General features: G+C 49.7%; 1 protein-coding gene across 1 annotated transcript; it reads right to left on the bottom strand.

Moving 5' to 3' along the window:
- Positions 1-547: 547 nt before the first annotated feature.
- On the bottom strand, positions 548-26,670 carry SLC26A9 (solute carrier family 26 member 9). Its single transcript, XM_005230332.3, has 22 exons — positions 26,582-26,670; positions 26,150-26,404; positions 16,818-16,944; positions 15,716-15,855; positions 15,287-15,397; positions 14,815-14,990; positions 14,197-14,361; positions 13,464-13,616; positions 12,985-13,067; positions 12,552-12,699; positions 11,703-11,816; positions 11,193-11,270; positions 10,766-10,861; positions 8,390-8,496; positions 7,748-7,817; positions 7,415-7,507; positions 6,841-6,957; positions 5,954-6,271; positions 5,692-5,746; positions 5,182-5,327; positions 4,316-4,393; positions 548-3,685 (listed from the first exon to the last, which is right to left on the bottom strand). Exons 3-22 carry the CDS (start codon positions 16,940-16,942, stop codon positions 3,638-3,640), a joined length of 2,421 nt encoding a protein of 806 aa, XP_005230389.1. The 5' UTR covers positions 16,943-16,944; positions 26,150-26,404; positions 26,582-26,670; the 3' UTR covers positions 548-3,637.

The following is a 26,670-nucleotide window of genomic DNA, read 5'->3' on the forward strand; positions in this document are numbered from 1 at the left end:
CTCTCTCCCTCCCTCCCCTCCCTGAAATCTAATGTGTCTTCTCTCGAGGGGACGTTTCGGAGCCGTGGCGAACGCTGTCTAGTGCCCACAGCAGCAAGCAAGAGTGGGAATGTCCCCTTACCGCGACTTGGGCCGTGCCAGGATCCTGCTGGGAGGCCAAGAGGGCTCAGGGTGCTGCTGCCAAAATGACGGGGTGCTCGGGGGCCCGTGGACAATAACACCCCCCCACACACACGTTCAGTGGGGCCACAAAATTAGGTAGGAGGACAGTGGTCAGACAGGGACGGGCCCCAGCAGCATGGTGGTGGGCCCTGGGGTGTGCCAGTCCCACTCCTCACAGAGTTTAAATCCACCCGGTTTTCAAAATGCGTTACTTTTTGCCTAGTTTCCCCAAGGAGCATGATGGGAAAAGTCGTTCTTCCCTTCTTCACAGCTGTCTTGTACTGAATTCGAAGATTTATCCCATCTTCTCGTGGTATAAACTGTCCCGAGATGCTTAATACCAGATGGGAGCTGCCATGGAAAACCTCAAATCAGCAGAAGATGATGATTATTCACACATTCTTTATTATCAAAAAAAGAACAAAACCGATATTAAATTAAATAAATTACAAACATTTCTGAGCTGGTTATACATCATGCATTTATCAGGTAAGGCTTCAGAGCCATTACACATCAACATCACTGTTAAAGAGCAATAAAGGGACACTGGAAGATAAAAAGTTTTCTACTCCAGCATGAATTTGAGCTTCCCTAATTCTCTTGCCAGAGCACTTGGAAATTCAGACTTTGAACTGGCCATGTTGTGCCTGCAACAATGCCATTTGCCTACTGATGTTACATATATTGCCACAGTTGGCCCATGGCTACAGAAACGAGGTATTCTTCTTCCTGGGTCATCAGAATTGCAGAGCATATAGTCAGTGCTGCTGCTTTCAAGCCATTTCTCTTGACATCCCATCCATTATGCTTGTAGGAACTTCAAGAAATACAGTCTTATTTTTTATACATGGTCTGTTGCTCTGAGGCTTCCTGTGTTTGGCCTGTCAGGCCCTGAGACTGTGAAATCAGCCTGCTGCAGTTAACCCTGAATGAAGAACTGGAAATTGGCATTTTCCTCATTTAATGTGATGCCACCTCAGAGGTACAGAAATATTGATTAGCTACTGTAGGAGAGTTTCTTTTTCCATTGCACGGATTTCGTTGTTGCCTTTTTTCAAACGAGCAACTAAAACGAGCGCTCAGGCAGTAACAAAAGACCATGAGTAATCACCCTCAAAGATCATTTAAGAGAATTAGTCTCTCGATTTTAACTTATAAAATGAGCTATACGTGGCTCTGGAAAAAATCACTGCTGTCTAAAATAAGTAATAACCATTAGTTAGCGGGTTTTTCCTTTTGGAAACTAACCTCCTTTGGTTTTATTACTCTCTCCTGCACCACATAATCAGAAACTGAGGTAGAGAAATGGTGACTTAGTTAATGAGGTGTTACATAAAACCAAACTGTCAGGGTCCTGATGTTGTTTCCTTTAATGGTTGTCTAGCTATGATGGTTCATGAAGCTCTATTTTCCTTAAAAATGGGACATCTGGGAGCTGTAAGGAAAGCCCCACTTTCCCCAGAAAGCCTCCTAGCAATCTGCTAGTGAATCAGCTCAATAATGTATATGTACTTCAAAACTGTACATTAAAGCTTGCTAATATTTTTAATATCTTAGAGTAATAAAATAGAAATAACTTTTAAAAATATAATTTCCTTTTATTATTAAGGCCACTTTTTATTTTTTGTGTTCATGGAAAGATAACAGACTGTCGCATTGCTGTTCGGTTTTTCTTGTTGATGCTTGCGTTTTATCCCAGTGCTGAAAGTACTTTGTAGGAAGATTTGAAATTCAAACAAAAGAAATTGCTTCCATTGCAACTGAAGACATACCGGTATGTATCTTTATCTTAAATTTTTTATAACCTTATTTTCATAAAAGCCATATTTGAGGTTGAAATGCACTGAAGAAAAAAGGGTCCCTTTAACCCTTGGCTTACGCTTAGATTTTTCAGGCTTTATATTGCCATCTTGTCATTACCGTCACAACATCAGCACCAAGTAAGAAGGGAAGGCATCAGAAAAAGAAACTAAAATACCAGTTGTTATTAGCATCACTCAACTATAAATAAATGTCGGATTTTTAGAAATTACTAAGATCTCAGCTGTCTATCTCTGGGTTAGTGAGGCAGGCTTGTTTGCCTGAGAGGTAGATGGTCCTGGTGGCATTAGCCTGTGGTGAATTTTAATGAAAATCATTGAACATGTAGTAGAGAATTGTTACGGAAATAGCGCAAGAGTTTTCTCTTGCTGCACAAGTGACCATTTGAGAGCTTGTCACCAGAAGCCCTGCATAGCATGGGGTGTCACTTGGGCTGTTCCCTAGTTGCAGGCATAAAATACACTAAAATTTCAGTTTTACTGCTCTCTGTCATTGGCATCATGAAAAGCCTGCAGAAGGGGCTTCCTTCTCTGCCCTGAATTTTCTATTTGTGATCAAAATGATTTGGGAAAAGCATCTTTCCCCAAAGAACCCATCCACGTTCTGGACTAAATCTTTTAGTTGCTCCAGTCAACAAGAAGATGGGAAGAGTCAGAACACCCTTAGGATTTATGTTTTTATGCCATTCACAGTCTTAAGAGCCTTCTCTGAAATGCCATTCAGTCAGTAGAAAGATCCCTGAAAAACTTCGGAGGGGATTTGAACTGGACCCTGGGTCTTTTGAGCACATACTCAACCCACTGGGCAGACAGGACAACATGTGCATGAAACATACTATAACAAGGAATTCTTATTTTTGATTACAAGTTAGTCCTATTAGTAAGAAAAAAAAATGTAATCCAGAAAGTAGCCCTACTGAGATAGAGTATCGAGGTACTTTGGGGTGTCAGAAATACAGCGTTGGTTTGAGGCAGTGATTTCTGGGATTCTGGGTCACAGAGAGAGCAGCACAAGGGGGTCATGGAAGAGGGGCCACGGGAAAGGCAGAGGTGGTGCTACACAGGCGCGCAGGGAAATTCAGGGGCTTGCACTTACTGTGCAGAAACCCTGAAGGTCAGTGCACATTTTAGAACAACATTACCTTACAAAGCTGCGTCGCCGCACCTTGCAAGAGTTGCTTTTGTTTGTGAATCAAAGCCTTGAGAGGCTCTTCATATTTGCTTGTATTTCACTTCATCAGGAAAAGAGGGAGGAAGGATAAGAAAGAAGGGGGATGCCCAAATTACGTAATGCCTATGTGGGCAGAAGGGTGCAGTTGTGTGAAACAAAGGAGAGCACTTGGCAATAATGACTAATTGTCCCATGTATTAAGGCACCTGCCTTCAAACGAACTCGCTTCTCTTCTGTAATTGATGAGATAGCATTTCCTGAGTTCCTGCTTCCGTAGATTTCTGTTGCCTGCTCCAGAGTCCATTGCTCTGAATACCAGAAGTAGAGCAGGAACGGGGGAGGAGTTTATCGGTTCAAGAGGTGTGACGGTCTCTTGCTTTGCAACTTATTGTAACCCCAGGTAGAAGTGCAGCTCTTCACGAAGGGACGGGAGAGCGGAGCCTGTTCAGGAGAGTTTGCCCGCACGCTGACGCTCCCTGTGCGCTCACAGAGCTGTCTGGGTCTCTGAGTGGAACATACTTCCAAACATCTCCTAAAGGGCACACAAGGTATGCTGGGTTAGAGCTGGTGCCATGGCACAAACCCAGCAATGCAGCTCAGCAGCCATTCGGTCACACAGAGAAATGCCACCAGAAACTCCAACCCTTCCCAGCCCCTCTTCTCAAGGGAAAGCTGGTGGTGGGGAGGTTGCTCCGCTTCCAGCTCTGCATGGATAGCATGGGGAAGGTCAGCATTGGAATGTATCTCCTCCCAGGGACCTGGCTTCAGTGCCTGCAGATCACTTCAGCATTAACAAAGTCAGTGCTGAAAGACTTGACCAGTGACCCTTCTTTTGGACTTGAGCTAAACCTGGTTTTCCAAGTTCACCCCACTGCATGGACACCATGGGTCTGACTGTGAACCTGAGCTCTGTGGCCCAGAATGGATTAAAGGGTTCCCCTGTGGGGTAACCTAGCTGCTCCTTCATCCAGGTGCCTGCCAGAGCGCCTCATGATGAGGATTTAAAACTGTTTTTCCAGCTACCTTTTCAAAGTGTTACTGTTACTAGCAGTTTGCCTGGCAATGGCACAGGGTACTTTCCATCTGAGCAATCCCAACCACAACTTCTGATTTCCACCTTACGTCCACAGCTGAAGAAGTGACCCCTGGCATTAGAACTAACCTCCTCCAGGTTCTTGAACTCTGCACTGCTTTCGTCCACAGACTCGTCATAGATGGAGAGCTCTGTCTGATTTGGCCTCTGTGCAGGAAGGAATCAAATCCACAAATTAGCAGAGTGCAGTGTTGAAAGGCACAAAAAAAATTACTAACCCAGGCTTAAAACAACACACGTGCTCCCGGGGGAATGCCCAGGGAGAAGGGGTACAGAAGGAATTGTGTCTCAGTTGTTTATATCCTGTGACTGAGCTGGCATTTACATATCTCTCTGCAAAGATATGAGATACCTTAACTTATTCTCGTGACATAACTGGCTAACACTGCTCTGTTTCCCACTCCAGTTATGCAATAAACCAATCCATGTTTGGGGAAATAGCCTGTCTGACCCTGTCTTGTCAGCATGTGCCCCATTCCTGCCTTGGCCTTTTATCCTCCCTTCCAGTGAAGTATTCATGGATGTTGAGGCTGTTCAAGGACAGGTGCATGTGCTTTGCCTTCATTTCTGGGAGCCAAATTATGCCTTTGTGTGCAGCTGCATGTTCCAGGCAACACCAAATGGAGGGCATAGTGCCAGGAAAGCTCTTTTGGCTTCTCCAGGCTGGGATAACATCATCTCCCAGCTAGGGCTTTGCAGAACACGTTTACCTTTCTGAATTTCCATTGAAATCGGTTCAATCAGTAGGTGCTTGACCTATACATGAGAATTAGGATATGAAATATATTGTTGGATTTAGACCTTTACCACTTGAGATAAACAAGAAACTTTATTAGGTGCAGTAATGAGTTGTTGTTCTTCCTTTCTGCTGCCACAGCATCTAAACCTAATAGTGGAACACTGAGAGCTGGAGAAAAACTGGGGAGCAAATTTACCTCTTCTAAGATGGGCGGGTGGACAACTTCTTTGATATTTGCCAGTGCAAACAAAACAGCATCATGGATTGTCAAAAAGATGTGACTTTGGTCCAGACCTCCTTCCTCAAAGACTCCACCTGTGCTAATGTCATTGTACACCTGGGCTGGAGAACAGAAAGGCACGTGAGCAAGAAGGAAAGCAAAGAAGAAAGCCTTTGAAGGTGTGCATGGCTGACACTGGTCCTTGGAGGTAAAACAAGGCTGGGATGCATAGGGAAGAAGCAGGTTTGCTGCATAAACGAGAGTGTAGGGAACTATTTTTCTACATGCTGAATGTGGACATGTTCCAGTCATATCACTTCCCAAATGAAAGGAGCTATTTCACACAGATCATCTGTTCTGGTTTGGTCCAACAAAAGGCTGACAACTTGCACAGTCTGCATAAAGACCCCAAAAAAATCTCCTGTCTGTCAGAAGCACATAAATAGGAGAAGATCACATGGAAATGTGTTCTTCGTGGATTCTTACCATGCACGTTTGCCAAGAACACTTTAATCCCAATCTTCTGATAACTGGAACACAACTAGAAGGGATGAGAGGGGAGAGAGAGGATTAATAACACTGCTGCTCCAGCTTTGTGTTTATACAGTCTTTTATCCAGGGCTTTACATGTGTCCTGGGGATACTGAAGGAGAAAGCCACACAAACCTTCTGTTGAGGAGGGTATTTGAGCTGCCCAAAACAGTAGAAAGTACCTGCTGTTTGGCTGTGTTTCTAATACAGAACTAACCTTGCCCAGTGCTTTTGTGCCCATGAGGTCAACAAAACACACTCCACTCATGTCCAGGATGATGGTGTGAAAGCTGATATAGGGTGGTGCTGTCATCACAGGGTCAACATCTGCTGTAGGCATGACACTGAAAGTGCTTCCTTGTAGGGTAGAGATGCTGCCCAGCTCACTGGAGGTGTTCACTTGCCCAGCACCATTGGCAGGTGGACGGAATGTAACGTAGGAGATGCTGGCACCATTAGTAGTCGTCTGGTTGTTATTGGTATCTGTTGGAGAGGTGCTTTCAAAGTCTTTCTGGAGCTCTTGCAAAGACAAGGTCTACAGCAAAGCACAAATGCACAGTCAGGGCAGGGCACATCAATCAGCGCAAGCTGAGATCCTGACATGTGAATGTGCCTAAGGTATTCAGTGGCATGAAGTGTTTTAATGTGGACTAACTCCAGCCTGGAGCTAGACTGAATGTCCCTTGGGGTTTGGAGTATGTTAGGTTAATTTTAAATTATTCTTGTTCACATATTTCAAGACTTCTGAGCAATGCAAACCAAATGAAGCTGGGATGACTGGGAAACATGCTTCAGGAGGACACTTTCGAACTGAAATACTGACATAGATGCATCCTTAGAGAAAGAGGGCAAGCCTGGTTTCTAGCAGATCGTTCACCGTGTTTTCATTCTAGGCATCTCTACAGCTTTCTTGCTCCCAGCCATTTCCAGTTCTCCTGCATCTTAAGGTTTTGGCCATTGGGAGGAATGGAGATGTGGGTGGGAAGTAAAGGAGGCAAGAGGTGGTAAAAGTGGAAGACAGTGCAGAAAATCCTGTGACAAGAGGAGCTGTCTGATGGGGACTTGGGGTCTTACTCATCGACACAGGAACCCAAACTGAGTTACCTTGTTCTGCCTCAGTAGGAATTTTGGTAGCTTTGTTGGTGGTTGTGCTGTCCCCTTCTCCTGCCGTTTCACATATTTCTTCCTGGCTAAGTACACTTTACCAGGATCCACCCCGGTCTGTGGAGAAGAGAGAGTTTTCTTTGAAAAAGTCTATTCAGCCTCCTAGTCAGGGGCTGCTATTTCTTTCTTGCTATTTCTCAGCCTGTGGCACGTGTCACAGGAGGACGGCACTGGCTGCGTGCAGGAGTGAGGTGATCCTGATGGCAACCAAACAACATCTTCAGATTTTGTTTCAGAGTACCTGCACATGCAGGGAGGAGAGAGCAGAGAAGCAGGATGACTCTGCTTTGGCAGAGCTTGGAGGAGGATACCTGCCAGGATTCACACTTAACCTCTAAAATGAGGTCTACAAACAGTCCTGAAGATCAGGGAGGAAAGGATGGAAGAGTAGAGGATGGATGTGACCATCTTTCTTGATCATCCTAGGCATAATTATCTCCATGTGGCGATACAGGAGAAAGCAAAGGCCATTTGGGATTGGCTGCAAGCAGAAGTTTCTTAGGGCGTTGCTCACCTTGGCTATAATCTTCTCGCGGAATATCTCTGAGTTTGCAAAATATAGTGGCGAGCAGTAGGTCACAATTTTAATCCCGTTAAGTTCATGTACCTGCAACAGAGACAAGAGCTCAAACCAGGCGTGACAGGGTGTTGGGGGGGTGGGGGGTGGCTGGGAGTTTGGGTAGCAGATAACTGGGAAGGTCAAACTGAACAGCAGTTCTCCTAATACCCCTGACACAAGCAGCAAACAACTTTGTTGAGACGGAGATGGGCTTGGCTTTCCTGATCACATTGGGTACCAGTGGCAAAGAACGGCATTTCCTCTGAGGATGCTTTGGTTTCTGCTTACCTTGTTGTAGGCTTTAGGGTTCTTGTAGATGTCAGTGGAAGTTACTTGGCCCAGGGCAGAGCCGTTACGGCTAGGAGAAAAGAGGCCATCAGAATTAGCATAAGTGTTGCAGGGGGAGAAAACTGCTTTGCTTCACATTCCATACCAGGATTTGAAAAGTTGCTTTATGAAAATACTTAGATTTCATCCCTGCAGAGTCTACAGGGCAAAAAAGAGTCAGCAGTTTGAGATCCCAGACTGGGAAATATTAATAAAGGGCTTTGATGGATTAAAAATGCTGTGAAAGCTTCACACCACTCTCCGCACATATATGAGGCTCATTGTATGAGCAGGATTTTTTGCTGGGAGCTATGCAGGTAGCTTTTCGTGCTGAAGTAAATACCTTCAGACTTCCCCCTGCCTTGGGATGTGCACATCACTAACCATGCGCTGGAGTGGGAATGCAGGCAGTAAATTAGCGCCTGCCATTCCTGTTTGCACATTCCAGGGGCCGGGGAGGACACCTGCACTCCCCCAGGCTCCTGCCACGCGTTCCTTCGAAACATGGGCCAGAGGTCGGTTATAAAAATAATCTGTTGTTTATTCTGCAACTGGGACCTTTTTTCTTCTCTTTTGTTTTTTTGTAGCTGCACTGGTACTTACAACTGGGTATGGAAGACCACAACCAGCACGGAAAATCCCACGCCCACAGCAACTCCATAGGGAAGGCTCAGGAAAAAGGCAGACAGGAAGCTCACCAACCAGACCAACTGCAGAAAGAGAAGAGCATGGCAGGTCTTTTTACTCTACCATAGGCTAAAGCCCAGTGATAGTTGGAAAATAGCTCTGTGCCAATATTCTGGACCCCAAGAACTACACAACTCAGGATCAAAAGACCAAGACCTGAGTTCTGCAGCTATTCTAATGATACAGTTTATTACTTGCTTTCATGTGAAACATCATTGCTGGGAAGCTTGCCAGAAGCCCCAGTTTTTCAGCTGTAAATGCAGCTAGTGTGTTTCTTCACAGCTCCATGAGCACCCGTACCACTCATTCAGTTCAGAAAGTATCAGCCTAACTAGTCAAGAAAAGGCTCCTGCAGATCAGACCGTCTGCTGCTCAATAACTGCTCCCAGCCGCAACAAAACTCCTGCTGTCAGAGCATTTCAGAAGGAATGAGCATCTCTCTGAAAACCGTCTGAGCACCTACAATAAATGACCTGAACACAGGACAGATTTGATGACAAAGTATGACAGAGCATACCAAAACGGGCTCCACCTCTCAGCTCAGAGCTCTGTCATTTGTCATTTTTATATATTAGCACCTGAGCACCTCTCTCCATATGAAATTAGTCCTGCCTAAGCATATAAACCTGCCCTCTGAGAATCTTTATGAGGTTATTATAAACCCACCCTCAAGACTGACAAAACATGACTTTGACCTTGGACAAATCAGAGTAACTTTGATGACTTCAGCATCTTAATTTATATGCATCGTACTTATAAATGGCAAGTAAGTGCTTCCCTCCATCCAGCTGGGCTGTATCTATGGAGTGATGCCTGCAGTTAGCACTGAAACACAACCAGGCTTGAGGTAATGAATGCTGATGGTCTGACAACAGCCAGGAACGGTGTTTCCCATTTTAGGACAGGACACTGAATCTAGTTCAAATTCCAGGGAGATTAAGGTCAGGGGAATGCAGTTCGCTCCATTGGCATCTGCCTGGTCCCCACGCTCTCTGAACTGTAGGCTGGCTGTGGTTGCTGGTAGCAAGAGCTTTGTTCCAGCAGCTCAGTGGAAACCCAGCACAGTCAGGGCAAACCGGAGGGGTTTCTGACTGCCCTTCACCTCCGCTGCAGTGACCACATCTGGCAGAGACACACTGGCAGGGTGTTCCCCAGGCAGCACCGTGCATCTCTGCTCGGTCCATCATCCATTCAGGTGTCTGCCCAGACTTTGGGCTGGGGGCTGCGGAGCGCTGTGGGGTAGGTCTGTGCTCCCCTCCGTGAGCTCCGATAAAGGGCAATAACTTCACCTGCCCTCAGATGACCTGCCAGAGCTGACCGAGACCTTCCATCCTACCCACCAGGCATCAGCAGAACCTGTTCAGAGATGTGGTTAAACTGCCATAAACGATTCCTGACAGAGAATCACATCTTCCCATCAGCAACTTTCCCGCTCTGCCGGTTCTTGCCTGCATAGCCGTGTCAGCTCAGACCTCGCACATCCCTGGTCTGGTCAGTCTGCCGGGCTCACTCCTAAGCTTGGACCATTTTTTTGTAGCTCATGCCCTGTGCTGGAGTGTGCCTTCACGTCATGATCACAGCCCTGTGAAGTCTCTGCCTGGACTGCTAACCTGTCTCTTCTCCAGCACCTGTTTGAACAGTATTTTGGGAAAGCTCTTGATGATTCAGGTCAGCCCCTTTGGACTCCAGATTTCTCCGATAAGGCGGTTTGTTGGGACCTGACAGGATATTGGCTCAGTGTCCACAGACACCACTCAGCCGTGGGAGTCCTGTTCAAACACTGTCTTTTTATGTCAGACATTTCCAAATTCCGTTCTCACTCCCCCGCACCCCCTGCCTGGGTTTATACATCAACCAGTGCCTGGAGTCCTTATCGCTGTGAAGGGCTCTCTTCACCCTGGAGGGCTATTGTGTGAGTTTTTAAGTCATGACTCCTAGATATTGAGCAGGGCCGGTTTGGCTAGTTCTGGGCAAACAGGCTTCTGCACTTGATTGGCATTTAAACAGAGCAGGTAATAGTTCAGGCCTTTCTGATATGTGCGCTAAGCATGAGAGTGCTCAGCTGGGCAGGACAGGCTCTGCTGCGGCTCAGCACCTCATTGGCGAGGGGTTGGAAGCATGATCCCACTGAGAGAGCGAAACCCACCTTTGCAGTGGACTCATACCACCCTCCTGCCCCCGAGCACCTGCCGAGGGGGTAGCCAGCTTGCCCTGCCTCTGCCTCACATAGCCGTGGGCTGAGCTGCCAGGGTAAGGCAGGTGGGTGCCTCCCATCCCTCCCTAGGCACTCACGCAGTCCAGCTTGCTCTTCTTCCACAGGTAGAAGGGATCAGCCAGCTGCTTGAGGGAGTTTTTCAGGTTCACCGCGATGAGGGCTCCCAGGACAGACTGCAGAGAAGAGGGGGTCATTTATCGGCAGGGATGTGGATGTGCAGTGTGGATGCGCCACGTTTTGCAGCAGATACTTTCTGCAGCACCTGCCTTCCTTGGTCCAGTTACCACAAGGGAATGGGAAACAGTGACGCTCACAAAGGTCTCACTTGGACCTGAGCATGCTACTTTAGACTATTCTTGCTTCCAGAGATTCAGTGCAGACAGGACCCCAGGCCAGGAGCAAACTGTGCTGTGCAGCAATTTGCATCAAGCTTTTCTGGAGCAAGACTGTGCCTTTGCTTGGGTGTGTAAGAGTATGTGATGCAATGGCCACACTGTTTATTACCTTTGGAAGAGGTTCGAGATAGATCCCCAGAGCCAGCATAGTCACCATAACCACCAAGGCCACAAAGAAACTTGCCACCTGCAGAAAAGAAAGAAATCATTTCAGCAAACATCAGGGTCTTCCTAACCCCCCTCTGGGCTTTTTCTGCTGCTTCAGCCAACGACACAACTGCTCACTGCAGTGTTTTATGTGAGCAGATGATTGCCTCTGAGAAACAGGCTAGGACTTTGCAGATAACCCTGAGCTTCCCTCACGTGGTAGCTCTGCTCAGTTGAGGGAGCCAGACTGGGAAGGCAGATTTACAGCCTTACATCTGGGACCAATCCAAAGAACCATCCATGGAACAAAGTGGGGGTGGGAGGCAAGAAATTCTGCTTTAACAACAGCAACGCGAAGCACTCAGATATGAAGCTTCTGCAGACCTGCAGCAGCGATGTCAGGCTGGCAGCGTGCAGCAGCTGGTCAAATAGGGTCACGTAGGGAAGAAAGGAGGAGAAAGAGGGTACTGACTTGTGATTTGCCTCCTGCCCCATCGACGGCGAGAGTGACAGAGAGAGCGCAGCAGATCACGTGGATTTTGAAGAAGGATCCAAAGAAGTTGCTGCAGCCCAGGGCCAGCATTTCCTGTGGAGATGGGGGAATGTGGTCATCAGAGAGGAAAGCTGCCTGTCCTGCCCTGCCAACGCGTGTGAGCTACCAGGCAGGAGAGCAGGTGCCTGAGCCTGGGGTTGTGGGGCCAGGAAAGGGACCTGGGTTCCCTGCAGTGTGTCCCAGACCCTTTCCTTCCAATATGAGCTGGAATGGGCTGTGGCATAGCAGGGAAACCTGGAAGCACAATTCCACATAAACACGTTGTCATCTGTTGACACACTAAGGGCAGGGCTTCATGTGGTATGCATGGCTGTTACTGAAAGCTGCCACTGTGCCAGTGATGACAAAAGAGGATTATTTAATGTCCTGCCTCTCGCAGTATCTAGGTGACACACCAGGAATCCAGGTCTTTCTCTGCTCAGTGAGAAATAACATGTGCCTCGTTGTGCTCCAACAACCTGCAAAAATGCCATCTGTGCCAGTGCTCAGGGCTGAAGGCTCAGGTCTGGAGGGAAAGCAAAGCAGAGAGCTCAGACTAAGGCTCTCTTCCCTTTTGCAGGCTCTCTCCAGTCCATGGGAGATGGATCTGCCATGTCCTTTTGACCCATACATGGCAAGCTGCCACGCGAGCCTGTGTGCATGGGAGCAGCACGTCTGTTTTAAGCAGAGCCCGTTTGAAAGCTTGCCATTCATGCAGCGAGGTTTTCCTTTCACGCCTGAGAGCAAGGGGAACGGTCCTTGACTGCGTCCTTCCAGACCAAGCGTTACCTGGTTGGGGTCCACGTCGTAGCCATGCTTGGCTGCCAGTGTTCTCCCCATGGCTAAGTTGATCACGTAGCTCACGATGGCGAGCGAGAAGGCTGTGCCGATCATGTCTTTCCACTTGTTCACCAGGGGGAGGGTTGGTGCTGGGAACCTGCACTCAGAGCGGAGGCGAGAAGCAGTTGTGACACTGGTGTCTGGAGGCCGGTGAAGTGGGTGAGGAGATTGTGTGTTCAGGAATGACATAATCCGTGTCTACACTGTGGACAGCTTGAGTGGATGGCGGCAGTGGTGTAAGAGGGCTCAAGCAGTGCTGCCTGAGAGTCCAGAAAGGGGACTGTCATACAGCAGGGAAGAGCGAGGTGTTTTCCAGGCTGGAGGAAGAAGAGGAGGAATAAAATTTATCTGGAAGTTGTGTCAGACCTGCACATGCACTTACCCCATGCTGATCTTCCCAACCACTGGCATGCCATACTTCTCGGGCATGTTAAAGCTGCCAGAGATTGCGGTCGCAACTATTACCTGAAAGTACAGAAGATAAAAGAGCAGTAAGCAGAAAGAGCATGAGCTCTCTCAGAAGCACTGAGCTTGCTGTGCTCCTGGGATTGACAGTAGAAAATTAGCACCAAATTCAGGCTAGGAAAGGAGAGAACCTCCCCAGCAGGAGTTATGTTCCTCATCCTCAGCATCACCAGGATGCAGGTACAGTCTAAGATGGATGAGCTGGGCATCGGAGGTATCCTCTATGAGGATGGCCCACTTTCTGGCCCCAAGCCATATGGGGGCCATGTCATATTCAGTGCAAAGATGCTCTACGTGATGGGCCCTCTGTGAGCAGAAGTGGGTGTCCCAGGGCTGTAAGGAGAGGGGAGGGACTGTCTCCTGGAGGGTCCAAGGGACAGCTCGTGCGTCACTTACGATGATGATCTCCATGGGGATGGGCATCCGGATCTTTTTCATGTACTTTAGGTTGAGCTCCTTGACAATGATCAGGAGCAAAGCACTGACCAAGGCATAGACCAGGGAGGCCACGTTGGTTTTGGGCAGACCTTTACAAATATCAATGAATGTCTAAAGGGGAGAGAAGAGGAGAAAGTGTCATGGGGAAACAGAGACTCTGGACAAAGTACACAGCACAGTGGAGAGCATTTCTTATCACAATCAACTGCAAACACCCTGAGATGTGATGAGGATGAGACAAGTGCTAGAAACCCTGCTGCTGAGAGACCAGCAACCAGCCCTGGGTCTCTGCTGTCCGGTTAAGTGCAGTCCTAGTTGCATCAATGGAGAGTGCACCTATGGAAGATGCAGGAAAGTCCAGGAATGGGTAAACCTGCTCATAGGAAAAGTTTGTGTTGCTAACAATTGTGCAAGACTCCTGCTGTAAAGCAACACAGTTCATATTGTCCCCAAGCCCCAGACCCATTTCATTGTTTCTAATTAGAAACTAGCAGATGAGGACTCAGATAATACTGTATAGGAAATGCAGTGGCAGCAGTGTAGGGGTGCAGATAGTCACGTTGCCCCTCCCTCCACCCTTTCCTTCTCTCCGAGCCCCCTTTCCCTTGCATGGGTGGCAGTGATGCCTGGGGTATGGTGGTCACTGGGGGAGGAGGTGCAGGGAAGGCCCCTGTCCAGAGCACCCACTTACATAGACGATAGCTAAGGGCCCGGTGTAAGATGGGACTGTCAAGCCGAAGACGTACTTGAGCACGGAGATGAGGATCTGCAACCCTGCTGCTGTCATGAAGCCCCTGATGAAAGACTCTGAGAGGTAGATAGCAACAAAGCCAAACTGCACGAATCCCAGGCACAGCTAGGGTAGGACAGACAAGGCGTTATCAGAAGAATGCCAGCCTGAAAGGGCGAGGTGCAGAGCCTGAGCGTGCCCGTGCCGGGCAGGCTCTCCGCTGGGAGAGAGGGTGCATCCCTCCCACGCAGCCACGGCACGGGCTGGGCTGAGCAGCCTGTCCCAGAGCAGGGATGGGGAGGGGAAAGGTGCAGGGTGCTGGGGTGTCATTGCTGGCTGCCACCCTGCCCCAGTGGCTGGCCTCACTCTTGGCTAGTCTGTTTGAAGGATTTCATACCAAGACCGCAGCTGGGGTGGGATCCCCCCAAAACCTCTATTCTGAGGCATCATCCACTGAGGAGTGAGGCCTCTTCTAGCATCTGCTACCACCATCTCTGCTCCAGGGAGAGAGCTCAGCTGACTCTGTGTGGGTCAGCTCTGGCCAAAGGACACGGAAGAGGCAGTGCAGCAAGTCCTTACTTGTATGATGGCTGTCAGACAGGCTAACGTGGCAGAGATTTCCAGCCTGGCCGCTTCCAGGGCTGTGGTATTCACACTGGTCTCGTTGGTAGTATGGTTGAAGTACTGGAAGTCCGACTCTGGAGCCAACTCATTACAGACATTGCCAACAATAATGCTGATGACTGCAAAAGTACCTACAGCACAACACGGTGATGTCAGTAGTTTTCACTAGAGAGCATCCTGTCCTGGAAGGCACTTGGACAGGTTAGGCTGTCCATACCGAGTCACCCAGCCCGTCACCGCAGCCAGCTCCCTGGCAGCATCCAGCAGCGGTTCACTGGGGTGAGATCCCGCTGTGCAGCCAGAATCAGGGATCCCATAAACCGCTGACAGACCAAACATGCCCAAACACCTCTACTCTGGGATACACCGAGTACTCCCAGCCACAACTGAACTGCCTTGTGCAGCAAATTGCTCTGCAGACTCTTACCTGGCACCATCTGATGGATACCGCCGAGGAAGAGGTATGTTACCAAGGGGAAGAAGGAGGAGTAGAGCCCGTTGACGGGAGGTAGGTTGGCCAGCAGCGCAAAGGCCATCCCTGGAAAACATAAAGGAAATGGGCAGGTCCGTGCAGTTGGTGTCAGCCCCCTGCCCCGCTCACACTCACATCACCTCCAAGAAGGTGCCGTGGCCAGCACAGACTGCTGCTTTCTGGGCAGGAGAGGCCAAAGAAGGCAGGGAAGGGCACCGCGGAGAAATACAGGGACAACCAGGTTGAAGGTGGAGCTTGAGTTTATACATGTCAGCAGTAAAGGTAGTTAACCCCCCCCGACTGCCATCAGCTGTCATCTACAGACCTTTACTTGAAGTGGCAAAGTGTCCCCTCCCAGTGACCCAGAAAGTCATTGTCTCTCACCTTGTGGCACTTGAATCGTCCCTGCACTGAGCCCACCGAGAACATCAGGCAAAATGTAGTCCTTAATTTTATACTTGGGAAGCCATACAAGTATTGGGAACAGGCTAAAGAGGATGAGTTTGAATCTGGAAGCTGAACATCTACAGGAGTTCAAACAAAAAATGCAAATAAGTAAAGAAGGAAGTGACCTGGGAAGTGAGCAAGCAAGGGAGCAAAGAAGGATCTTCCTTGGAATGTCTCAACCTTTTTCCCATGCCAAATCCTGAGCCCAGTGTCTGGTGCACAGCCCTTCCCTGTGAGAGTGCAAGGCTCTTGCAGTTAACTAACTGTACATGCCATGGAGGACTTTTGTGGGGACCTTCTCGAAGGATTTAGCTCCCCAATATCTTGATACCCTTCACATAGGGCACAGGTGAGCTGTAGGGAAGAAACACAGCTCAGAGAGTCATGAGGCAGTTGCACAGAGCCAAAGATGAACTTTCTCAGATGCTCGGTCAAAAAAACTCTGAGCGTGTCTGAAAGAAGCTTGCTTCTTGGGTTGACACATGCAATATCTCACATCTCTGCCTGCTAACATGTATGTTCTCTCTTTCTTGTATTATTGCCTTCCCTTTTCCAAGGAATGGAGCTAGATTTCCAAGACAGCGATCAGTACGTTTATCGATCTTTATTTACACAATTACTGATCTTTAAGGAAAGCCAGTACTGTTTATTATCAGAAAGCTGATAAAATAAAATCCCAGTCGGAAAGCTTAAAGAAGTAATTCACACATCTGTACTTACATCACCAATTTTACCTTTTTCACTATTAAAAACCCACTGGAAAACAGAACCCCAAATCCCAAATGCACTTAGTGCAAACTGTTTTGCTTATTTAATTGCCTTACAGCCTAACAGCTGAGGCAGTGAAAAGAATAACCAGTTTCACTTGCTCCAGTACAATTTGCATTTCCCCTGTGCCTTTCGTCCATCAAAGCCCTGAAGATCACGGAGAAGGTTTCCCAGGAGAAAAATGGGAACTAATATCCCCAGGTCTAAGTTATGCCCCAATTCCAGACCAAATCTGGTTTATGTTTGCCCCAGCTATAGCATTCTATATTACCTGAAGAGGTTTTTCAATTTTTCCCCAACGGGGTAAGTTCTGCTTTTCTTCTCAAACTCTTCATCGAAGAGGCTGACCGAATATGCAGGACGTTCGATGACATAGCGAGGCCTGGCGTGGTTCATCGCTGGATCATTTAAATTTTTCCCAGAAAAAAAGAAAAAGCAAAGCCAAGAATGTGACTGGAGCTGGCCCCACCTGCAATATAACAGACCGGACACCTCCAGCGTCTGGGAGCCCTCCCCAAACATCTCCACCCTAAATAGTTTCCCTGTGGCGCAGAGGCAGGTCCTGGGAGTGGCTTCTCCCAGCACCGGGGGCTGCTGCTCCCCAGCACCGGGAGCTTTTCCCAGCTATTTTGAGGTGATGCTAATGAGCGATGCCACGTGAAGGGGACCGGAGCGCGTCCTGGATTGTCTGGCAGATGAGCATGGGTGTTAATCTTAGCTCCGCCAGCGACTGCCTTTTTGCCTCCGGCAAGTCACTTGACCTTTCTCATGCCTCAGTTTCACCATCTGCCAGTGGGGGTGGTGAGACTGCAATGCTGGGCAGCCCTGACATTGCCATGGTAGATACTGGCACCATGATGAAAGGCAGTTTCCGTCTGAGGTGTTCTGGCTATGCTGCCGAGTGGTCTCATTTGCATTCATCAGCCTTCCTGTTTCGCACTCGATGCGAGAGGCTGTGGATGAATCCTTGGTTTATTCTAGGAAGTGATGTGCAGAAAGATAACCGTTGCTAATTCATTTCAGTGATGAAGATGCCAAAACATCTGGGTGGACTAGTCCTGCCCAGTGGCTGGGTCTCACCAAAGAAAGGTGATGAACTTCAGACAATCCTTATTTTACTATGAACAGCAATACCTAAGAAGAGGGGAGAATCATTAGGAACTGGAGAGGCTGGGAGTGGAGGGAGGAAGTGGTCGGCTATAAACCAAGGATGTTGGTAATTATTTGTGGTATGGCATGTATCTAAGTGGGTCATTGCCTAACACAGGAGTAGAAGAGGGGGTGGGAAAAGCTGGTGATTCAGTCAAGAGAACAAATCAAGAAACAACATCCAGGTTGCTGAGAGCTCATGGAGTAATTTGAATGTACCAGGTCCTCCCCTCTCCTCTTTTGACCCTGTAAGTACCGCTGAATCAGTGCACACCTTGACACCGAGTTCAGCGGAACCAGGATGAGCAAAATGTCCATCTGTAGGACTAATGTCAGTCCTTGCTGATAAGCAGTTACCTCAGAGTGGAGGCTGGAAGACATGAGTAATATGTAGCAGAGCAGCCCAGCAGTCCAGGGCAGGCAGGAAAGTATGATGCAGGCAGATGAAACTTTTGGGAGAATTTAGGTCAACAGAATCATTATGCAAATAAGAGCTAATGGGTTTAGAAAGGGAGGTCATCAACCCCCACTCCTGCCAGGGCTACTTGAGTGAGCACAGGGGAAATCAAGCGGAGGTTGCTGTAAAACAGCTCCAGCAATGGGGTGTTTGTGATTCCAGGCTCTGTTCTGCACCCACGCTGGCTTGGGAGGACCCCAGCCTATGGCTCTGGAGGGCCCACTAGGTGAAGGAGATGTGCCCCTCTTCCTGCATTGCCAGATGCTTAATCCAGTGCCCTCTGCAGGCATGCACACCCTGGCAACCCCGCTGCTCCTTTTCAGCCAGAGACACCCTTCCAAGAGCAATTACAAGCTTTACTTTTTGGAGGATTGCTGCAAGCCAAAGCTAAGCGGTGTCCTAGGCTCTTTCCCAGTCCCCACATGCATGCCAGAAGCCCATCCGATAAATGGTCATTCCCTGGTTTTCCTACATCAGTCTGCACAAGCCTTGTTCCTGTCTCCAGAGCCCGTTGCTGAGCACTTGCCAGCATGCCCAGCCTTTCCCAGGTCCCAGCCCCGCAGCTCTGCTCTAGATTTCTAGTTCTCCCTCGTGAATAATTGGAGGCCCAGGTCCAGGCTCAGCAACAGGCTTCTGAAGGGTGATAAACCCACCCGCGTTTCTGATGCAAGAAGTCTCCCTTAGCTTTATTTCTTGGCTCCATCACTTGCTGAGCAGTGTGCCTGCCATCAGACAGACTGAATCAGCCAATTATATCACAGCTCTTTAATGAATTTCCCCCGCTGAGTGAAAGTGCTGGCAATCACGAAAAATAATAAACAAGGCAAGTAGAGGGAAAAATACCCCCATGATTAAATTCCATCTTAAACAAACAGACTAATGATGTCAGCGTCTCGGACAGAGTCAAGTTCTTGACTTGGCTTATCACTGGCCTTGCCCTAGATCAAACAGCAGGTTAAACCTTTGAGATTTTGGAATTAAAGAGAATGAACTGTGTGACTGCTCCTTGAAAAAAAGGCAAAGCCAGCTGTCCTGGTGTTGATGGGATAAGATGACGGCAAGCTGCAGAGCTGCTTTAAATCCTGCAGCTGGGGCAGGATGCTGAAGCAATGCAACATGTGTGGAGGGAAAAACAGAGTGCCAGTAAGTTGCTGCGTGACAGGGACCAGTTTTTTCAAGAGCTCTGTTCCAGTATGGGCATGGAAATAAAGGATGAGGTCTGGGGGAAGAGCTTCAAGTGCAGAGCCCCTGTTACAAGCTCTTCAGGAAGCCCATTCCTCCAGTGTGTTGGCTAGAGTGGGCGATGCTGAGAAACATGAAGTTTGGCCTCACTGGTACGTCTACTGAGCTTGGGGTCTTGGAGAAATTGTGACACAGTGGGTACATAACTGTGGTGTGATACTTGGAGCAAGCAAACGAAGGCAGAACTGCTTCTCTCCAAGAATATGATGCAGGTGAAAGATACTATCCCCGTAGGTCATCAGCTAAGAGTCCCATCTGTTCATACCTGGCTGATCCCTGGCCTGCCAGTCTCAAACCAGCCTATGCACGTCAGGCACAGACCTTTTTTCCAGTGTTCATCTTGCAAATGCACTTACTAAGCTCTTATCTTCTGTCCCCGTGCTGGTGATAGCTGTGTTTGGGAAGAGGAAAGTCACATTGAAGTTTCTGGCTAGTGTTGATAGGAGCCACTGGCACAAAGCCACTTTCCTGTGCTGGCATAGGCATAGAAAAGGGAGCCCAGTCCAAGGAGTGTGAGTCGAAATTAAGTGGAAAAGCATCTCGTCCTGTGATATAAGGGCCCCAACTGATTCCAGTGCAAGAGCTGAACATTCAGGGAAAGCCTCTGCTAAATTTGAGGGAGAAAAAAAATCAGTGAAATAATGTTTCCTCCTTTGTCTGCCCCCCTCCATCCCCCCCTTCCCCCTGCATGAGGTGATGCACTTGCAGATCTTGCTGATTACTTCTCAGCTGATGGAGTTCAGAGTTCTGCTCTCTTCCAAGTCTCGCATGAATCTTCATTAAAAGTGCCTCTCTCCCAGCTCCATTGCCCAACACAGGGCTATAAAAAGCAACTCGCCCCTACCCCAGAAGACAAGGTCTGCCTGGAGAAGGCAAGCACAGGTGCAAGGGTTTGGTTGCGACACCAGGACAAGGTCTTGACTCCTGTCCCACTGAACCAGTGCCTTCAGCACTGTGTCCACCATGATTCCCAACCTGCAGCTCACAGCTCCGGCTGCAGGTGCCATGGAAGCCCTGGGGCAACACGGTGAAAGAGCCCAAGACTCACCAGGTCAGGTGAGGAAGCCGTCACCTCCTCCCGAGACCTGTGCTGTGCTTCCTCACCAGGGCACAGCATGGGGAAGGACAGGGTGGCTGCAGCCCCAGGCTCTGCGGTGCCAGATGCTGCAGTGTCGGGTGCTGTGGTGCTGGATACTGCGGTGCTGGGTGTTGTGGTGCTGGATACTGCAGTGCTGGGTGCTCCCTCAGGCTGAACTCTGCCTCACCCTCATGCTGCACACCCGCTTCCCTCTCCCTTTCACGCCTCTGGTGTGAGCTGGGCTCACAAAGCACACAGGCAGGAGGAAAAGGAGGTTTCTGCTGTCAGTCAGTTCAGGTATTTCAAAAGGATGTTGTATAATTCACCTCTGCTATCAGATGCCGATCAGCCCAGTGGATCAACCCCTGTGCTCCTGGGTTATTCACTCTCTCTGACCTCCTGGCATCAGTCTGGCTGATGGGCCACACCAGGAGCTCGTCACCACGGGACCCCCAGCACGTTCATTTGGGTCAGTGTCTTCAGCTGGGTGGTTTGACTGGGCACACCTTTCTGCTCACAGTTAAAATTGCTTTGATCCAATTTAGGTCTGTTTTACCTTTGGCTCTGAATTGCCATAGGGTTCATCTCCAAATGAACTGATACAGGAAGAAAGCATCTTGGTAAAGCTGGATCTATAGTCCCATATTTCTGGCGTGAGTATATAGATAAAAACATCTTTCCTAGTAGTCTGGGGAAGGGGAAGAAGCAGGGAAGTGGAGGTTGTGTTTTAGGAGGCTGAGCAGCTGGCTGCATGCACGGTGCCACACACTGAATACACACAGTGTTTGACCCTGGGGTTTAACTTTTTCTTAACCTTTGCCCTTTGGAAATAGAAAAAGCTGATTCTAGGACAGCTTATAGAACAGTTATGAAAAATATCCTATCCCAAAAACACCTTTTAGCCTCAGAAAAGACAAAATGCCAGAGTGCCATAAAGTTCAGTCAAAACTTTGCTGTTTCAGCCAATTTTCCATGAGCAGCATGCAGGAACCATCATGATGGCTAGTGGAATAAAAGCCAGAGGGAGAGGGAAAGGAGGGAGAGAGGCGCTGGGAGGCAATAACTGGTCCTTCCCGACCGCGGTGAGGCACGGAGGGAGCCGTATGCCACGGCTGCAGGGGCAGGGAGGAGACATCTCCGCTTCCCTCCAGCTCCCACCTTCCCATCACGTTGCACCGTGCTGCAGCCTCGGCTTTAACATGCCCCTCGGGAGCAGCCATCCCATTCCTCCACTCCTACACTTTTGCCACGAAGCAGCCAGGCATTAAATCAATGTTTTCTTTTTGTTTAGATTAAATATTTGGAGTGTTAAATAGGCGATTTCCATAAGGCAGATGGCCCTTTTCTTGTTTTAAGCGACCCAGCCCAGTGCAGGCACCGGGCAGGAGCACTGCACTGTTCTCTTGTTCTGCCGGCGCTGGGCCGGTGCCAATGTTTGATGTACCACTTCACACGAGTTTCTAACCAAACTAGCTCTGCGCTTGGTAACCAGAATAATAAGATCTGCAGACATCTGCCAGCTACTGAAGGTGAAGCCAAAGCGTTTGTCTCAAAGGCTGTTTATTAGGTAAAAAGCTTATATCCAGTGGCTCGGCTTCTGCTCCTTTTAATGCTGTTGTAAATGCAGCAAATGCCACGGGCATGGGGGATCTGCTCTGCACTGACACCGGTGCAAATGAGCCCAGATTTGGCCCATTCTGTGATTTGTTTGATTAACCCACTTGTTCTCAACCCCACCCTAACTCTCCATTACTTTTGTAGTTGCATCCAGCACCGTACCTCGCTGAGGGAGGGCTGGGCTGGGGTGAGGCAGCAGGCACATGGCCTGGGGTGCTGCGGTCTGGGATGTAGATATCACCCCACCACAGTCCTCCGAAAGCCACTGTGGTCCCCCAGAGGTGTCACCTTGCTGAGCGTGGCACAGCGGTGCTGGGAGCAGTGCCTGCCCTTAACGGCATCTGAGTCCGTCCCCTGGGAAGCAGTGTGTCCATCCTCCACATCCCCTTGGAGCTCCCTCGGCACACGGAGCCATTGGGATGGAGAGGAGGGAAGGTTGGAAAGTGCAGGAAAGGAGTGAAACTTCGGCATCCCTCACTGCCACGAGTCTCTGCTCTCCACATGCCTCTGACAGACCTCGCCCTCCACCTGTGAAGAGCAGGTGGGCAATGCAAATCCCAAGGAATTAAAAAGTTTGCAGACTGCAGCATTCTTGTTCTGCCTGCGAACACTTATCCGAGATGCCTGCTAAGAGCTCGCTCCTGCACATGCTCCCTGCCCCTGCGGATTCGCTCTTGGAGAAGGAAAAACACCTCTGGGATCACCCAGTCCATCCTTCCCCAGAGGCAGAGGATGGGACGCATTTCTCTGCTGGGAATCTCTGACCTGGGGCAGAAATACTGTGTGGCCAGCCACAAGTGTCACTCCAAGGACTTCTCTTCAAGGCAAGGAAGGACAGGTCCCCAGCTTAAGTTTTCAGCTCGCTTACAAGTAAGGAGTAGACAAGTTTTATCAGGGCAGAGCAGAAAGCATCTTAGCTGCTTGAACAGCAGTTTACCACAACGGAGCAAGCACATGGGGGTATTTTCTTTTGCCTATATATGAGGGAACCTGCCCAGACTGGACCTAAACATCCTATGAAATGGCACTGGGAGGAGCTGGAGACCCTGCACCCAGTCTGACAGGTCCCAGTCTGGGAGCACTTGTCATTCCCAGCCTTAAAATTCCCTCCTGATTGGATTGCATGCCCACAGCCATGCACCCGTGCACCAGGATCTCCTGAACAGCAAAGACCCCTTGTCTAGGTTAGATTCCGGTGCGCAGCGGGTGCTCCTCAGCCGTTGCCTGCAGGGTCCACATCCTTTCTCCCTGTGCCTGTACGTGCAAAGTCTAATTTGGGCTGCAACATCCTTGGGACAGGGACTGCTTTACATAGTCCCATGCATAGAAAGTTCTGGTCATAACAAGGACCTAGAAACAGAGGGTCTGTCATCAGTATTGCCTCTCCTATACCAAGCAAATCCCCCCACAGATCTCAGCACGAGCCAGCCAGGATAAGATGGCAGGATTTATTCTAGTAATAATTAATTCACATATTTGGCTCTTCCAGCCTCTCTTCATAAATCAAGCTCTTGGATCGGTGGTGTTGCTAATTCCTGAGTAAATCTGCTGCTGTAAATCCCCTTTGCAATAAGAAGGAGAAAAAGAGAAAGGGGAAAAAAAAAAAAAAAAAAAAAAAAAAGAAGTACCAGTTCTCCAAATACTGAAACTCACACCCAGTGGCTGTGCAACCAGAGTGTAAATCCCCCACGCCCACCCAGACAAAGAGCACGATTGTTGGAGCTGGGTTACCTGCGCCTCGCCGGGCAGAGAAAGGGCCGATTCTGCGAGGGGAGCTGCAGATGTGGCAAGAAAGCCCTGGCAGAGAGGTGCTCCCGAGGAGGTGTGCAGGAGTCTGTGCTCAAATAAGCCAGTGAGTCATTTATAAATCACCTCAGTCAAGGGGACCGAGGGCTGTGCTCAGCGCCTGATTGGCTTGCAGGAGGTAATTGCAAGCAGGTACACCCAGGCTAAGCCCAGGAGATAGCCAGGGGAGATAAGGAGAGATCTGAAGAGGGACAAGGGCTTTTTTGGATGTCCCCCCTCACCCCACCCCTTCCCACTCAGGCCTGGGCCGTTTGATCACCTCTGCAGGTCCCTCCATGCTCCGGGCTCTCGGTGACAATAGCTCATATTCACCGTCACCCTAGGCCCCCTCCCTCGCCTGCTTCGGACTCGGGGCAGGAGAAGATGCTTTTGTTGGCCTGGGCGAGCTTCCCGGCGCAGTGGGTAGCGTCTCCCCGGCCTTTGTGCTCTGGCCGACTCTCCGCCTCCGGAATGGACAATGGTGTGCTTTGTGCCAGCGCCGGACCCCGCCGCTCGGGCTTTGAAGATGGGATTGGCAGGGGAAAGCAGTTTCTTTCTTATTTCCAGGTTCAAAGGGATGAGAGGAGTGGGAAAGAGAGGCAAAGCCCCCGCTGCCTGCCCAGGAGAGAGGGCACGGGCTCCCTTCCCCTGCACCTGCACCGGGAAGAGGTCGGAGCCCTCGATGGTGCAGGGATGTGCCCTGCGGATCGGGCTGGGCTATCTGTCATCAGCCTTGCAGGCATGGTCCCCAGGCAGGAGCCACACCTTCGCCACGTGCTCTCTGCAGGAGAGTTTGACAAGTTCCTCAGATGCCCCTGGCAGTGGACAGGGATGGAGCAGGGAGGTGCTGGGATGGGCTGTGGGAGCTGCGGACTTGGGAGCCACCCTGCAGAGGTACCAGTCGATCCCTGGCCTGGGAAGTTGCTGATGTCTCGGGAGAGGCCACATTTGAACTGACAAAGGTGCTGGTGTGGCATGTGTGTTGGCAGGCAGCAGCCAGCTCAGACAAGGGGAAAGGACTTGTCCCCTCCTGCCATGGTGTCCTGCCACCACAGAGGGAGTCGAGAGTGCAGGAGCCAGGTACTCCTGGGGATGTTGCAGATGATGGGATAGATAGGGACATCAAACAGGGGACATCACCAAAGGAATAAGCCACTAGAAGGAAGCTGTAGGGGGTTATTTGCAGTGGAAGGAATTGATCTTTCATGTTCCTTTTGTCTTCAGGGACAGCTCGGCATGAGCTGCTTATAGGGGATGGCTCTGCTGCCCTCCCTGCTCCAGGTGTGAGCCCAGAGCACAGATGCAGGGCAGGTGGGGTGTGCTGCCACCTCTGAGCATTTATTAGCTTGTGTGTGTGGAAAATGATGGGAAAAGGGAAAGGGGAGAGAGAAGGCAGGGCACCGAGAGAGGGGGGAGAAGGAGGGGCCATGCCTGGGGCAGGAGGAAGGGAGAAAGCATTGGTGTTGCCTTTGCTCGCTCCCAGAGGCTCTCAGAGTAAAAATCTCTGGTACCTTGTGCATGCACAAGACATCAGTGTTTACTGCCAAGAAACCCCATTGCATGGGAATCGATCATTGTGTCTGGAGCATGCCAGAGGAACACCCTGCCAGAGGATGCTGGTGGAAGGGGACTGATTCATTGCCATCTGACAGAGGTAATAATTGCCAAGCAGTTATCCTGTAAATATCATTAATAACCCATATCAAGTGTTTTTTGTTAAAGGGCAGCCTGATATGGATGGAGCCCTTTGAAACGGAAACGCGTGACATGGCAGGAGGACCAACCCACAAGTGCACACAGTGGTCCCTGCTGTGGGGCAAATCCAGGGAAGCCAGAACACCAGCACCCAAAGGTCCCAGCCACAGGGGACCTGCTCACAAGGCACCACAGAAAGAAAGGAAACAGCATCTCTGCTGCAGAGGCGATGCTGGCATTGCCAAACTGCCTGGGCAATCAACTAATGCTGAAAGGGACTTTTTTTTTGCCATCATTGACCTGGCATTTTCCTAGCAGAGCTCCAATGAAAGGCTTTTTTTCCCCTCACTTGCCTAAACTGACATCCCAATGCGGGCAGAGCTGTGGAGCTGGAGAAGTGGCCATCAGCACAGGGGGATAAATGACCCGTTTGAGATCAGTATCTGAGCTTGGAATAGGACCACAGAGCCCTGAATTGAAGCTTCCACTCCAATCACATCCGTCTGCCTTTGAAAACGAGAAGCTGCCAAGCAGAGAGGCTGTGCAGCCAGCCTGTGTGTCCAGAAGGGACAGGTCTCACCTGGGGGATGAGCCCAGCTCCGAGCTTTGGTAGCAACGTCAGCTTCATTTTAGTCTAGCCAACACGAAAAGTAAAATCCCAAAGCTGGCACACTGCATGAGCAAAACGGGAACAGCCCCAGGCGAGGAGGCTGCTGGTGCTTCTTGTCCTCCGAGCTGTCTCTGCTCCTTGCATCAGGCCCTGGCCAGGCACGTTGTGTAGGACCCAGCAAAGTCAGCAGTGGGGACGCCAGGTCCGAGGGAATGCCACTGATCCCTGGCAGACAGACAGTAAAATGCAGTCACACTGGGAGGCAAAACGCTTGGGGCTTGGGCTGGGACACTGGCAGGGCAGAAGTCCAACTGGTTGGATTTCTTGCCCACCCAGCGCTGGCAAAACCCTGTGAAGTTCTCAGTCCTGTGCAAGGTAATTTGCTCACAGGGGGTGACTTACGTGAAACTTTCAGACTTGCTCTGTCCCCTTCAAATCCAGGTGTCCCTCCTGCACGGACAGACGGTTCCTGCCACGTGGGGACAGGGGGG

The sequence above is a fragment of the Falco peregrinus genome, chromosome 16, assembly GCF_023634155.1.
Source record: "Falco peregrinus isolate bFalPer1 chromosome 16, bFalPer1.pri, whole genome shotgun sequence".
NCBI lineage: Eukaryota > Metazoa > Chordata > Aves > Falconiformes > Falconidae > Falco > Falco peregrinus.